At 28.4% G+C, this 16,422-nt stretch overlaps 1 protein-coding gene across 1 annotated transcript in view; it reads right to left on the reverse strand.

Moving 5' to 3' along the window:
• Nucleotides 1–1,774: 1,774 nt before the first annotated feature.
• Nucleotides 1,775–16,422, reverse strand: part of LOC131944017 (uncharacterized) — a 40,711-nt gene continuing 26,063 nt past the window's right edge. Inside the window, exons 24-54 of the mRNA XM_059304499.1 lie at nucleotides 16,242–16,388; nucleotides 15,848–16,045; nucleotides 14,939–15,187; nucleotides 14,379–14,598; nucleotides 13,932–14,104; nucleotides 13,374–13,535; nucleotides 13,090–13,212; nucleotides 12,632–12,757; nucleotides 11,959–12,081; nucleotides 11,540–11,662; nucleotides 10,763–11,008; nucleotides 9,976–10,110; nucleotides 9,454–9,579; nucleotides 9,098–9,220; nucleotides 8,763–8,894; nucleotides 8,518–8,628; nucleotides 8,157–8,297; nucleotides 7,910–8,035; nucleotides 7,606–7,728; nucleotides 7,227–7,346; nucleotides 6,775–6,897; nucleotides 6,185–6,436; nucleotides 5,587–5,844; nucleotides 4,516–4,773; nucleotides 4,072–4,197; nucleotides 3,813–3,925; nucleotides 3,447–3,508; nucleotides 2,823–2,986; nucleotides 2,620–2,710; nucleotides 2,312–2,325; nucleotides 1,775–2,106 (exon numbers count right to left, since the gene is read on the reverse strand). Of these exons, the coding sequence (XP_059160482.1) occupies nucleotides 1,982–2,106; nucleotides 2,312–2,325; nucleotides 2,620–2,710; nucleotides 2,823–2,986; nucleotides 3,447–3,508; nucleotides 3,813–3,925; nucleotides 4,072–4,197; nucleotides 4,516–4,773; nucleotides 5,587–5,844; nucleotides 6,185–6,436; nucleotides 6,775–6,897; nucleotides 7,227–7,346; nucleotides 7,606–7,728; nucleotides 7,910–8,035; nucleotides 8,157–8,297; nucleotides 8,518–8,628; nucleotides 8,763–8,894; nucleotides 9,098–9,220; nucleotides 9,454–9,579; nucleotides 9,976–10,110; nucleotides 10,763–11,008; nucleotides 11,540–11,662; nucleotides 11,959–12,081; nucleotides 12,632–12,757; nucleotides 13,090–13,212; nucleotides 13,374–13,535; nucleotides 13,932–14,104; nucleotides 14,379–14,598; nucleotides 14,939–15,187; nucleotides 15,848–16,045; nucleotides 16,242–16,388 (4,613 nt within the window). The 3' untranslated portion in view covers nucleotides 1,775–1,981. The remainder of the gene's footprint in view (nucleotides 2,107–2,311; nucleotides 2,326–2,619; nucleotides 2,711–2,822; nucleotides 2,987–3,446; nucleotides 3,509–3,812; nucleotides 3,926–4,071; nucleotides 4,198–4,515; nucleotides 4,774–5,586; nucleotides 5,845–6,184; nucleotides 6,437–6,774; nucleotides 6,898–7,226; nucleotides 7,347–7,605; nucleotides 7,729–7,909; nucleotides 8,036–8,156; nucleotides 8,298–8,517; nucleotides 8,629–8,762; nucleotides 8,895–9,097; nucleotides 9,221–9,453; nucleotides 9,580–9,975; nucleotides 10,111–10,762; nucleotides 11,009–11,539; nucleotides 11,663–11,958; nucleotides 12,082–12,631; nucleotides 12,758–13,089; nucleotides 13,213–13,373; nucleotides 13,536–13,931; nucleotides 14,105–14,378; nucleotides 14,599–14,938; nucleotides 15,188–15,847; nucleotides 16,046–16,241; nucleotides 16,389–16,422) is intronic.

Below are 16,422 nucleotides of genomic sequence, written 5' to 3' on the forward strand. Positions count from 1 at the left end.
AAATTAATTATTCAAAACATTTCCTAATGTAGTAATCTATTTCAATGCAAATATATCCATCGTGATACAAATAACCACACAAAAAATATCCTTTAACTCATTTCGGGCCTGTTTTTTTTTTTATTTTGTTTTAAAAAAAAAATCGGTCAAAAGTATTCAAACACGGATGTTTATTGTGTGGAATGGTTTCCCTTGTTTTGTTTTATTATTATGTTTTTTTTTCCATTTATATTAAAAGCTTTGCATACATTCCTTTTTATGTCTGTGTTTCTTTGGTATGCTTTATTTTAATAATAATTTAGAGAAGAAATTGGTTTTTAATTTACTTATTACTAAACAATTTAAAGGAACTTTATGGGCACCCCTTTCAGACTAATTAGAGAGGTGCGATAAGTCATGGAAGTGGTTTGAAGGTTTTTCTATCTTTTACAATACACTGTAGTTTTTATCTATATAATTGCAAAAGTGTGTCTTAGTTACTATAAAACAATTTCTGCTATAGTAGATCTGTATTTTTCTTTCTTCTTTCTGTCAAGGTGCAAAAAAAATTACTGTGTTGTTTTTGGTCGGGTTTGGTTTCTTAAATGGAAATAACTCAATAAATATCTTCAGGATATCCACCACGCCTGATTATTTCCCCATGGAGAATAGCTGACAATAAATATGGGTAGCGTATAAAGTTTGATGTATTTTTTTAGCTGGTGATATAAATTTTGTGACCAATTTTCAGTGCGTTGAGAGGGGGATAAAAAACGCCAATTGAGCGTGACGTCGCTTTTAATATAGTTAACACTAAGGGCCTATATTATTAAGAATGAATTGTATTTGAAAATTTTCCTATCAAATAATTGTAGACAACCTTTTTTTTTTTTTAAAAAAAATTCTAATAGCTTTGACACAAAATTGATGTTTAAATTTTTATTTTCACAATCTAATTGGCAATATACTAAAACAGAATTTTTTTTTAGTGTCTGAAAATGGATTTGTAGCAATACTTCATTTTAAAACATTTGTGTGATTTCCTAGTTTTACTAAAAGTCACATTAAAAAATTTAATTTTGCGAGTAGTTAAATGCAAGATTTGTAGAATAGGCCTACTTGGATCTGTTCAAGAAGTTGCAAGCACGAAAATATTTTTTAATACCTGATGATTGGGATAATTAATTCTGATATTTTTTTGTAATAATGTAATTTGAATATGGTTAATCATCAACTAATAAACAAATAAAACTGTTATGATTACATAATTTTATTTACATACCACAGCATACAAAATGAATACATTAATAGCAGCATATACACTTTTGAAAAAAAATTAAATCAGTGTTCAACAATGTGTATTCCACAACAACAAAAAATATTAAATTTCGGTTTAAAATTTGCTGAAAAAAGAAACTTACATAAGTACACCAGTTTAAACGGCTAAGTGTATCAAAACATTAAAAATAACATTTTACGATTTTTTTTGGGAGGTTATTGTCTAAAATAATTAAATATATATATATATATTGTATATATATATATATATATATATATATATATATATATATATATATATATATATATTATATATATATATATATATATATATATATATATATATATATATATATATATATATATATATATATGTATATAAATTTATCAATGGAATTGTTATTGTTACATTTAGAAATACAAGTCACAGCAAAAAAAAAAAAATTAAACAAAAACAATTTACCTAAACAAATTTAATTCTTTTTGAAATAAGCTTTTCAATGATTAAATGGTTGCTTTATTATTTTTGGTATAATTTTAAAATTATTAACAAATAATTCCAATATCTGTAACTTGTTTTTTTTAATGAACTGTAAGATGATTATTATATAAAGTAGTTATACTAAAAACAGCATTCCAAACTTAACCCTAGGAAAATCTTGTGAACATAATATTAAAACACATAGGCATATTGGTGGATTTTTAGTAAACATATTGAGTTATTTTATGGGAAAATCGTGTGTCTTGCTGAAGTTTTCTTGCAAACGTAGACAGCTGCACCAATGCCAACACAGGCTAATACAGCAAGAGTCAATCCTATACCAAGCCCAAGTTTAAGATCCATGTTATCTGTAAACAAAAAAAACAGGATTTTTTATCATCTTTGCAGTTGCTATATGCAGAAACAACAAAATAAAAAACAAAATATAGTTCTGTAATCCTAGAAAAGTTCCTTATTATGAATCACTGGCAAAATATATTTAAAAACACACCATTTAAACATTTAAACTATTAATCTTAAACAAATGTCATTTCAGCTCTCATTATTACTTACCATCAGCAATTACCCTAAAGAAACATAACAAACAAAAGAAACAATTAGAGTTAATTCAAAATTTAGAAAAATGTATCCACTTAATAAACAAGTATAACAATTATGATTGACTAATTAATATTGGATTGGCAAAATGTTTTTCTTGTTTAAAAATTGGTAAAATATTGCTATATTTGAGAAAATTGAAATGCTATGCTTGTAAAGATCAAGTCCCAATATATAATTTACCTTATAACAAAAGTTTATGTCTAAATATAACATTAGTTGAGCAGACTAAAATGCATGTTATGTTATATTTATGTTTATACCTGCAAACTGTTGCACCATTCTCCACAATACAAGCCTCATTATTTCTACATGGGTTGGTTTGTTGTCTCACTTCACAAGTTGAAGCATAGACTAAAGAAAAATTGTTATCTTTTAAAACACTAATTTTCAAAAATAAAATGATTTTAATTTTTTAAATGCAAACATGAAAAGCCACATATAACAAAATGACAAAACTTCCTACCTGCTTTGTCACCAACATACAGATTTATAACTGTTGAGAGGATATTATTTATAGTAACTCCTTGAGTCATGATCACCTGTAAAGCTGAAGTCAGTGATTTGTCTGGGCTGCTCTCTATAATGCTATCAATCAGCACAAGAATGTCTGCTATAAGACTACCTTTCCTGCAATATGAATGGGAAAAATCAATTTGTTTAAATTACTAAAACAACCTAACATGGATTTAAAGATATTCATTGCTGCTGTTGAATTGTTAGTTAACTTAATTAGTTTATTGTACTGAAATAAAATTAATGATGATGAATAAACAATTAATTTGTGTTCTTAAAAACCAAAGTTTGCATTATTACATCGTTTGGTAACAGAGGACAAGTAAGTCAGCTACTATTTAGTGGTTGAGGATTTTACTCCTACTTCTATTTACTAGTGTTTAAACTTGGCATAAACCCATATTAAATGTATGTTTTAATGATAAGATAATGATTATGATTATGATAAGATGTGTGGAGTCAAGTAAACACACACAAAATATAGTTATACAGTATAGCTACTGAAATTAATTATATGAACCATGGTTCATTATAATTGACAAAACTGTTTTTATCAGATTTAATAAATTCTTACTTGAGGCCTTGAACAGAAACTTTAGTTACAGCCACTCCTGTAGCTTTCAATTTCTTGTACATCTGAAACAAAATTGGCTTTTAAACTGTGTTTGTTTATTAAAGTATTTTTTTAAATATTCTAATTTTAAATTTAAAAAAAAGTAGTGTTATCTTATTACTTCATCAAATTACTTGTAGGAGGTATTAAGTTTTCTAAAGATATTAAATATGGTTCTCTTTGACCTATTTACCTTGCATTATGAAAGTATTCTTCAGCTAGTTAAAGTTTATGGTTAGATTAATATTAACATTTGATATTTAAAAAAGTATGCTACTTGAAACATTTATTACAGTTTTAAAAAATATTATAGCATAAACAAATTACTTGAGATTCAACTTCATCTTTTGTTTTCTTGTAGTCATCACTGTTTTTGTCTTCTAGGTTTAGTTTTGAAACATCCAAGTTGAATGTGATTGTCATGTTGTGTTTTGAGGTTTCTATTAAACAATTTTAAAAAATCAGTTTGGGCTATATAATGCCGTTGTGATATGAAAGTATAAGTATATGCTTACTACAATGTAATTGTCTATTAAAAGTGTAAGTAGGTTGAATGATGATGTAATTTACAAAATAAAAATATTACCATGACACTTTGATGAATTTGTAGGGCTAACAGCAAAGCCATCTTTACATGAACAATTTACACCACCAATAGTGTTGGTGCATGTCTGTTCACAGACTGGTGTTGTGAGAGCACACTCATCAATATCTGGGAATTATATATAGGCATATATATATATATATATATATATATATATATATATATATATATATATATATATATATATATATATATATATATATACATATATATATAAATATATATATATATATATATATATATATATATATATATATATATATATATATATATATATATATATATATGTATGTATATATATATATATATATATTTATATATATATATATATAAATATATATATATATATATATAAACACATAAATATATTACTAATAGACTAGTAATTGCTTTTATGAACTATATGAAAAAGCTTTTTATAACTACCTTCACATGTGTTGTTTGAATTCAAATAGCCATCATTACAGGGACAATCAAATCCCCCAATAGTATTGTTACAATGAGTATTGGATGGACATATATTTGTATTCTGGAGACATTCATCAACATCTTTGTCACAATTAGTTCCACTCCATCCACTTTTACACTGGCATGTACCAGAGACTTTATCACATGTTGATGTCCCCAACACAGAACAGCTGCAGTTGTTGCTACACTCAGTGCCCCAGCTGCCCTCTGCACAAGCTGAATTAGATGGAATATTATATCTACTTACTTAAACTATTTTCGGTGTTTAGGAAAATTCTGTAGGCCTGTAATCATTTGACAAAAATTAATAATAAGAGAAATGAAAAGCAGATCTTGTATAATTTAATTAATTTTATGTTTATTTTTTAAGCAATGCAAATCTTTTATTTAATGATTTAAGTCAGATATTATATAACAGTAAAAAGTGGAAAACAACAACAAAAAAAAGGTTTCTTCAGTCAATGTGACATGGACAACTTGTCATTAATCACATCAGAAATATACATTAGCCAATCTAATTCTATTAATTATGAGATAAGAAAGTTTAGTATTAGTTTTTTAGATACTTTAAACTATTTTTCTTTACTTTGTAATAATAATACAAATCAATGAAGTGTGATGAAAAAATCCGTTTGTAAATCATTATTTTATTTGTTTTCTGATAATTTTTAATTTATTTTTAATTACACAATTGACAGCTGAGCTAAAATATAATTTAATTTTGCATATAACATGGGATTTATTATATCAAAGCATATTAAATTTATAGAAAGATTTGAGATTGGAATGTTGTAGTAAAATAAAAAAATTAAGACAAAATAGATAAACATAATTATATAATATGCAGCTGTATTGAGACAAATACTGTAAAAGCTTTTAGAGAGATGTGGCATAAAGTTCATCGAACAAGCAAAAGTTTTAAAAATACATTATGATGAAATATGCAATCCATGTTATGTTGAATGAAATATGATAGCAGATTTAAGTTATATATAGCTTTATCAGCTTAAAAATAAATAACGTTACTACCTTCACATGAGTTGCTTGAGTTAAAATATCCATCATCACACAGACAAACAAAAGACCCATCAGTATTGTTGCAATTAGAATGGGATGGACATATGGTTGTGTTCTGGAGACATTCATCAACATCTTTGTCACAATTAGTTCCACTCCATCCACTTTTACACTGGCATGTACCAGAGACTTTATCACATGTTGATGTCCCAAACACAGAACAGCTGCAGGTGTTGTTACATTCAGTGCCCCAGTAGCCTTCCTCACAAGCTGCACATAGAACGGAGACAAGAACTTTTAAAGAAGGATTTTGGTAACTCAAAAAATAATTCTTAAGTCATACACAAACCAAATTTTATTAAAGGGAATATAGAAAAATACTTTAAAATTTAAAAATAAATTATTTTCAAAATATGGTATTTTAAAATATTAGATCTAGTTTAGTTGTCCTTAAATTATAATTAAAAATTTTGATATCAAATGTATAAAAATCAAAATGAAATTTTAAAATGCTTTTGCTTTTAACAATCTTTGTTTTTTTTAAAATAATGTTTGTGCATCAAACTAAAGAAAATAAATTAAAGCTAGAGGAAATTAAACTTTTATCTACCTGCACATGTATCTCTTGTTGTTGTAAATCCTTCACGACACATACAGACATACCCAGTGCTTGAACTCTTACACTGTAAATTCGATGAACAATTGTTCACTCTACAGTCGATGACAACATCTTCACACATGGCACCACGCCATCCAATCTTACACTGACATGAACCAGTAACTTGGTCACAGTGGTCTGTGTTCAGCATCTGACAGCTGCATGTGTTGTTACATCCAGCACCCCAGCTGCCTTCAATACAGTCTAGTCATAAAAAAAAACAAAGCTGATTTATCATTTCTTCAAATATCTTAAACAATATCAATTTATAAACTATGACTATTAGTTTGTAAATAAAGTTTTCATTTTTAAAAAGTTCTAACTCATTTTCAACATACAAATAGGAATCTGGTTACATAGTATATTAACCAGGAACAGATAACCACTTTTTTTTACAAAAGTGTCAAAAACGGAAAAACAACTTTTAATTATTTTTTTAAAAAATTCATTTGTAAAAAAAATCATTAGCTTCAAATTTATAAACAGTGATTATTTAAGATATCAAAGTAAACAGTTTATGAAATATTTGAAAATGTGAGTACCTTCACATGTGATGCCATCATTACTCAGTGTTTGTCCTACAGGACACACACACTCTGTGCTTGTGTTTTGCAGAGTTTCTACACAGCCATGTTTGCAGGTTGATTTTGCACAAAGATCCACGTCTTTGATAATTAAATTTAAAAAAAAAAAACTTTTTTTTAAATATAGAACTAAAATAATTTACTCTGTCACTAAAAAGAATATACATTCAGATAGATAATTCATAAAAAGTTAACTTTTTATTTATGGTAGTCAATTATAATTTTCTGTATAATATATTTGATTAAATACTTATTATCAATAATACAAATTTTATGTAGGCCTATACATTATATTTATACAATAGAAATTAATAAATTATTGTTAGATAAAATCAATTTTTAATTTTTCAATATTTTTTTTTATATTAATATCACAGTGATAATGCTTATGAAAATGCCAAGACAAATACCATCACAATTTAGACCATCAGCTGCTAAAGTTGTTCCTTTTGAGCACAGGCACGTTTCTGTATCATTGATGGTAGCACACTGGTAGCTACATGTGGTTTTGGTGGTACATGGTATTGTGGCTGCAAGCCCAAAGTGATTATTAAAGTCTGCTCATTTAAATTTATAATTATGATAAATGCAAAGAAATTATTCTTGTAATAGTTCAGTAGAATACACCTAGACAAGATACTAGACTAAGATTTGCGACACGTTTTTAGGACAAAAAAAAATCATCATGAAAATCATGAATGTTACAACTATTTCTTCTATTAACTTCACATTAAATAACACAGGGGAAAACAAATCTTATTTGTTAAAAGGACAATATCATTAAACTACCTCTACAAGTAAGACCATCAGGTTGAAGCAACAGCCCAGATGTACAAGAACACCTGTAGCTTCCTTCTGTGTTGATACACAACTGTTCACATCTGGTGTTGTCTTGTTGGCACTCATTTATATCTGGAGGTAGAAATGCAAGTTATTTGTTTGCTTAATCTGATATGAAATGATACACATATCCTAAGCAATTTTCATAAGAATAAAAAAATATATTTTAGAGATGTTATGCTTTATGTTTGTTTTATTATTAAATGATAATGGCTATTTTAAAAATATAATTTAGGTTCAAAGAAGAGGTCACCTGAACAAATGTTGGTTGTTGAGTTGTAGAAATATCCATGGAAACAAGCACAGCTGTAACCTCCAACAAAATTGTTGCACAACTGAGGGCAGTTGTTGGTTGTTGGACTGGAGCATTCATTCAAATCTTAAAAAAAATTTAAACATAAGACATTCTTTTTATGTGTGATGCTAGTGATAAAATTGATAATTAAAGCTTTAAATATTTTAGCCTGAACTTTATTTTGTAATATAAAACTTAGTATTACCCGCACAAGCTCCGTTCTCCCTTACATAACCAGCCAGACATTGGCAGGTAGCAGATCCAGGTAAATTGACACATTTTTCATTGGTGCCACATTTCTGTGCTCCAGTTGTACATTCATCAATGTCAATATTACACAGTGTTCCTGAGAATAAAACAAAATTGTGTATAGCCTAAGGGAAAGAAAAATATGATTTTTTTTCTTTTGAGAAAACACCTTAACATTTGCAATAGATTATTCTTTTATTTTCAATTAAAGATACATAACGTGAGCTAAAGCAAAATTTTTACTTTCTTAAAGGAATTTGATATATAATTATTTGAAAATATAAAATAATACCAACTAAAAATGTATAATTTTTTACCAGTGTATCCTGACTTGCAAACACAACCAGTTTTTAGATCACAGTAATCTGCCCCTGACCCACAGCTACATGACTTGTTACACTGTATGCCCCATGTCTCACCACTACATCCTGTCAAAAATGTTTATATAATACAGTTTGAAAATTTGGCTCATGTTTTTTAAAGGGAAAGAAAGGTTTAAGTAACAGAGCGAAATATTGTAATATATATTTGCAATAAATTGATGAATACAAAAATGTATTACCAATACAAGAGCGGCCATCATTGTCCAGCTTTGTCCCTGCTTCACATGAACATGTGTAGCTGCCATCAGTGTTGACACAGCTTGTTTTGTTAGCACATTTGTTGTCACTGTCTGTCAGGCACTCATTGACATCTGACAAACACACATTTCAAGAATTAGAATTGTTTTATTTTCTATTAGCATACAAAAAATTGTGTATAGTAAATAAGATTATGTTTAACACTTTATGTTTTTTTATGAAAATAATTAAACTTATTGTGTTATGTATTGATAATACCTATGTGTTTAATGAACTTCAGTTCCTAAATATTATTTCAGGTATATAATTTAAATACCTTCACAGAGCTCTGTGCCTTTTAGTTGATAGCCTCTTGCACAGTAGCAAGAGGGCGTACTCTCAGCATCAACACCACACCCATAGCTGCAGTTGAGAGTTTGACCAACACAAGGGTCTTTCACTGTTTGGTAAGACATGATGTCAGTATGATTATTTATAATTACAAAATAAACAAATAAAATTATGAATATAATAGAATTTCATTACAAATGTTAAAAATCTATTAATTACATTTTATGCAAAAACTTAAGAGGCGATAACTACTCATTATAAAAGTAGTTTTATTCATGTATTCTAAAATTATACTTTCCCAAAGTTAAGCTAAGAAATAAACAAAACAGGTTGTGATCAAACCTTTGACACAGGTCCACCTGTCATCAGAGAGATAAAAACCTTGTTGACACAAACAGTTGTAGGAGCCAGGCTTGTTGTCACAGATTTGTTCACATTTATCTACTTTCTTTTCACATTCATTTATATCTGAAGTACAAAAAAAGGCTTAACTTGTATGTCAACTTGTTATCAGTCATAAACTATAAAAATATTTTTTTTAAATGTTATTTGTTTAAATATTTGAATGGGTCGGATAGCAGTGTGTGCAACTGTTAACCCAAATATCTCACGTTCCGATCACTGAGTCAACTCAGCTCTGATGGGTACCTGACTGAAGTTAGGTGGTTGGTTATAGTGCTAATCAAACTACAAGCTGAGGTCAGTGAAAAATGTAAACTCTACTTCTCCTGCCCCATGGACCGTCTAGGTACTTTATTGAAAAATTTGAGAAAATAAAAACCATTAATACAATTTCAGTATATTTTTTGCTTGATTAAACAATAATTAAAGTGTAAGATTTGCTATAAAAAACAAAGTGCAAACCTTCACAAACAGACTGAGCATTTCTGGCATATCCTTTCTTGCACGAGCAGCTGTAGCTTCCGATTGTGTTGATACAAACTTCTACAAGTCTGTCACAGGTTGTGTTAGAATAAATATCTGTGCACTCATTAATGTCTGGTGTCATAGAGTATATAGTCACTTTTTAAAAATCTTGCCACATCAAATAGTGATTATTTCTAAATTTCAAAACTGTATTAAAAATTATATTGTTTCTATGTTAATTAGCAGAGACATACCTTTGTTTATGTTAGCTGTTTGCAAACTTACTCCTAACTTACCTGTTAATCTAGTTTAGTAAGCCTATGTTAGCTGTTTGCTAACTTACTCTTAAATTAACTGTTAATCTAGTTTAGTAAGCCTATGTTAGCTGTTTGCTAACTTACTCTTAAATTAACTGTTAATCTAGTTTAGTAGGCCTACTGACAGGTTTATACATATTAAATTGCCTAATTGAAATATTAAGAAGAACCCACATTTTTGGACTTGGTCATAAAAACATTTAAAAATTCTCTTAATGAACTTCTTAATTGCATATAGAACCCAAATATAGGCCTTAAAGAATACTTTTACAAAAAAAATATGTTAGGTTCTAAATAAGAATAGTATTTACTACACAATCTCTTCATTGTGAAATGATAATTTACACATGTTGAGAATGTTTTATCAGTCATTATAAAATCCTTAATGAAGACCATTTTACCATAACTTCATATTAAAATACATTATGTGAATTTAAATTACATTTGTACTGTAAATAATAAGGTACCTAAGCAAGCTCCATTGTCCAGTTTGTACCCATCTGAACACACACAGGAGAATGACCCAATCTTGTTCTTACAGACAAAACCTTCAGGACATGAGTTGGGCTGGGCACATTCATCAACGTCCAGCTCACAGTTGTCCCCTGTCCAGCTCTTGTCACACACACACCCTCTAACTGTGTCACATGACCCATGACTGCTGCACTGGCAGATGTTCTCACAGTTTTCACCATAGTAAGGTTTTTCACAGGCTGAATGAAATGCAAAGGATTTTATTTCTCTTACAATATATGGACTATTCTAAAAACAAGAAAAAAATAATTGATTTCATTGACCTGGGTGCATGTATATCGGGTTGATTTTTATAATTTTTATATATTAGTAATAAAACCCTAAACAAAATCTAAAACTTCACATTTGTCATGGTGAGTTACTGCTAAGCTAAAGGTGATATTTCATTTTTACCTTGTGTTTGCATAGTTGATAAAATAATTAAAATCTAGAAGCTAATTAAAATGTCCTGTTTTCAAACAGATAGACCTACAATGCAGTATTTTTGTTTTGTTTTGCTTTTTACTATGAATCCCTGCAAGAAAATATAACCATAAGATGTTTACTTTGAGTAAGTTGGCCAATATTTATAGTAATTGAAATAAATTCTTGTAAAAGACAATAAAAATGTTCCCCACACAAATCAGACCTAATACTTAATATAGTGATGATAAACCTTTGTCCGTCCTTAAATAGCCACAGAGACCCTAGAGATATGACTTCATCCATACCTGCACAAGAGACTCCATCAGGCCCAAGTTTGAAGCCAGTGTAACATGAACATTGGTATGTCCCCAGCTGGTTGATACAGCTTTGACTGCATGGCTTGTTGCCATACTCACACTCATTTATATCTGATCATTAATTAACAAACATTGATCATAATTATATTTTTATCTGATAATAAGATGATAGGCATAGCTACATGTTTTTAAGTTTTAGAAGGTAAATCTGCTTTTTTATTTAATTTAAGTTATAACTTACTTTTTGTTATCAGTTTTAATGAGTAGAATTTTTATTTTGTACTTTAATTTAAACTTCTTCCATATTAAAATGCACTTAAAAATTTGATTTAATCATGTCTGTCAAGTTTTATGAAATTTAAAATATATGTAAGTATAGATCATATATGTATGAACTAAAAAAGTACCTATACAGTTTGTGTTGTCACTTGGATCAACCTCATATCCAAGTCTACAGCTGCAGTTCACTTGGTTATTTGTCACACTACAAACCTGTTGACATTGGTAGCATTGCTCTCGTATGCTGGAGTCTGATAAATATAAAATGTTATATTGTAATTATATTTCAATTGGTGAATTAATGAAAGGATAATGATGACAGCAGAAAAGAAGAGAAAAACGAAAGAGAGGAAGACAATTGAGAACATAGAAGAGAGAGAAGGAAGAAGAAGTGCAGGCTATTGGCAAGACCTGGCATGAATTGAAGTGGTTCACCCAGGACAGAGTGGAATGGCAGAGATTTGTTGATACCCTATACTCCAGATGGAAACGTGAGGATTAGGTAAAGTTAGTTGGATGACAGTAGAAAACTCATGCTTATTTCACTAGAATTATTAATAACAGGAGTTCTTTGATGGTGCCAATGTAGTTAAATTTCTGAGTCTGTACTATTAAACTATTGCCTGTATTATATAATGCTACAAAAGACTAGCCTTATCACTAGAACTTCTAACACCAAAAGTTAAAATTGTACTGTTACAACCAGACACAAGAGTCCATTGTCAAAGGCAGGAAGGAAAAATTAGCCAGAACAATAAATAAAAATTTTAAGAAATTAAAAAAAAAAAAAATAGCATCTACCTATAGTGCATGTATATCCATTATCATCAAGTATGTACCCAGTCTGACATGAACAAGAGTAATTTCCCCTTGTATTTGTGCATTTTTGTTGACACTTGGAAGTTCTTTCCTCACACTCATTAATTTCTTTTTAATGCAAAATTGAAAAAGAAATAATGAAATTCCAACAATAATATTAATTAAAGGAAATTATATAACGAACATTGTTTTTTGTATCATAAAAGAAAGTATTTAATTTAATATCATGACTGCCTTTCATTTAGATAAAAATGTTTTTAAAATGTTTTTTAAAAATGTTTTTAAATGCTAACATAATTCTACTTAAATGTTTTTAGATCTTACTATAATAACTCACCTTGTAAACTAATGATAAATTTTTTTAATGATAAAATTTAATGATATGTTGTATTCAAATGTAAATTTATTTAACACATTTTAAATCAGAATTATACGGTTACCTAAACAAGTTTTCTTTTCAACTGTGTCCAGCCTGTAGCCAGACTGGCAACTACAAACAAATGAGCCTTCAGTGTTGGAACACACCTGGCTACATGGGCTGCTCACATTGCACTCATCAATATCTGGAATAAAAGTTTAAATATAAAATGTTTTTCAATTGTTTTCAAGCCTATCTAATTTTAAAACTAAATAAGTATTACTTAAGTTTTAAATGTTATTATTACTTAGCACATAAAAATACTATAACACTATTAAGATTCTAAAAAAATACACTTTTACATACCAACACACTTTCCTTTCCAATCAAAAAATCCATTAGGGCAAGGGCCACAAGCATATCCAATAGAATTGTTTCCCTGTTGGGCAGCAGTGAGATCTGTACAGTTCTGTCCCTTGGAACATGGCTCTGCAGCACAGCCATCCAGCTCTGAGTCACACTCTTGACCTATAAGATGATAGCATTCAATTATTAATTTGTAAACATTTCTTGACAAAAAAATTCATCCTTACTAATTAAAAAACAAATATAAAAAAAATGTGTAACACTCTTGAATATGAAATATTAAGCAATATGCATGCAGTGAATCTGTATACCAATACTGTCTAATGAAAAGCATATCTTTAAATCATAAATAGAGTATGGGGAAAAATACTTAACAGGTGCATTAATTAACATTAGAAGAAACAAAATCATTATATTTTTAAAATAAAATTTTATAATCGTTTAACTCATTAAACAATCTTTGTATTGATATAAAAAAAAGATATATATTTCTTAACTAAATCATTTAAAAAATTTAAATATATGCTACATATTAATAAATGTTTAATGACTTCAAACCTTTATAAGCAGGAAAACATGCACAGATTAATATTTGGAATTGACCATTCAGAAACTCCTGTTGTCTTGGAGTATTTGGATCACAGACACCATGTCCGCTACAGAGTGGGCAAACAGTTATTGGGATGTAAATAGATGGAGAGACAGCACCCTTTGAGTCCTTTGCTCTGATTCTGTACAATTAAAAACAAATTAACTGTCATACTTATATAGGCCTGAATAAAAACAGTTTATTAATGTATATATATATATATATGTATATATATATATATATATATATATATATATATATATATATATATATATATATATATATATATATAATATGTATATTATTATTTTCATTTACTGTATTAATTAATATAATAATTATGTTATTCAGTTTGAGTTGTTTTGTAACAAACAGGTAAATGTGTAATTTGTCTTATTTCTGAAATGGGAACTTACTGGATGAAAACAGGACTGTTAACATTAGGAGTGTAAGTTATTAATCCTGTATTATCAATGGTTACATTAGTGACATTGCCTAGGATTTCAAATGTTATTGCATCATGGTCCTCATCTTCAGCAATGAGTTGTAAGTTAGACAGAGTTCCATGTTTAACCAGCCAGCGGCCATTGGAGTTTAGACTATCATTCTTTACTGTCAGGCTGGGTGGATTGTTAGCTGTAGATATATAAACAATGTTTTGTAATTAAAGATTTAGAAGAAAAAAGTGTATGTTCAGCCATTTTTTAAACGGAGTAAATTATTAATATCCTTTCAAAGTTCCTATTCAATGTCCTTACAAATATATTGTACAAAATTATTGTTTAAAATTGCAGGCTCTATTAAATTCAAACTGGCTATTATTAAAAGAAAAAAGTAACCTATATTTTTTATGACTTTTCATTTTAAAAAAAATTAGTTGTGAATTAAACTACATATACAAAATTACAAATTTATTAAAAATGCACTGTGTAATAAAGTAGGCCTATATATTTTACATACAATCTGTTATGTTTACCTAAAATGTTTGTTGTCTCAGCCATCTGTTCACTAAAAGATTTTGTATTCTCTGCAAATGCCTGGTCACCAGTGGCAAGGAAATCAAAAATACAAGCATCATTTTTATCTCCACAAATTTCAACAGCTTTTGCCACATCTTCAGGCTTAGCTTCATCTTTAAACATGGGAGTAAACTCTGGGTGCTGGAAATCTTCTGCTTTTTCTCCTGGTCCATACAAGAATATTGATGTACTTGCATTTACTGCCCCTGGAGATTTATATAAAAATGAATAAAAAAGAAATAGATCTTTAAAACACATGTTATTTACACAAAGTGTGGTACTCATATTCTATTGCATTAAAAAAAAAACACAGATGCTATTTAAGCATTAAAAAATAATCTTACACGTTTCTTTACTGCATTTAATTTCTTATTTGGCAGGTCAAAAGGAACACATGGAAGTATTTTCAGAAAATAATGGCAACGTTATAAACAAAAATAATGCCCAGCATTACAACTGTGCTTTTTAAGTGGACACTAACTAGATAATAACAAATTAAATCACTAATTTAAAACAGTTTGGCTTAAACTCTTTTCTATATCATTAACAATAACCCCAACAAACTAATAGAAACTTTTCTTACCCTACTCTTATGTATAACGTTTACAATTGATTTTACCAGTTAAATTGTTTAGCACTATGCTAATTATTATTTTACTTCAATTTTCTTTTTCAAAATACGAGTAACAGGTCATGATAAACTATTGTGTTTATTTATTTTTTAATTACGGGAAAAAATACTTACTAAAAGTGCAATGGGTAGATAACATTAAAAGCAATTCATTTACTTTGAAGATTAAGTAAATCTCATTTTAAAAGATCAATACAATTAAAATATACAAGCTGGTTGTAAGTGAGAAACCTACATTTTTGAGAAAACTGCTGAAAAATCTCCCTTTCAGTCAAGTTTGCAGAAAGCACCTGGCCATCAGGAGTAATGAACTCATCTGTTGTGTTACCATTGAAATTTCCCAGAAGGCCTCTGGTCTTACCCTGAAGATCTTTAGGAACTTCAAACATAATCTCAAGACATCTTACAGCAACATGAACATGAATTGTCACCCCTGTTAAATTTTAAAAGTAATATAAAATACAAAACTACATAAATTCTAAAAAAAAAAGAATTTTTTAAAAAAAAAATTTAAAATTTGGAAATTACTTTTTGAAAGTTTTCAGTCTATGTTTAACACAAGTTCAACTTAACGTAAACATGTTTACCATAAAAAAAATTATAACAGAATTTTAATTTAAAATTCATACCACAGGTAAAGGTCGCAATAGCGATGGTTCTGTTATTCTTGTATTCCCTAGTGATTTGAATAGAATCTGTTGCAACAATGATCTCTGAGTCTAAATCTTTATAAAAATCATTTGTGATGTCCACACCATATGATGTAAGCAGCATTGCTGGGGAAAAGACAATTCAAAATCGTGACATATA

The sequence above is a fragment of the Physella acuta genome, unplaced genomic scaffold (assembly GCF_028476545.2).
Source record: "Physella acuta isolate Inbredline_101_S28 unplaced genomic scaffold, ASM2847654v3 ptg000007l, whole genome shotgun sequence".
NCBI lineage: Eukaryota > Metazoa > Mollusca > Gastropoda > Physidae > Physella > Physella acuta.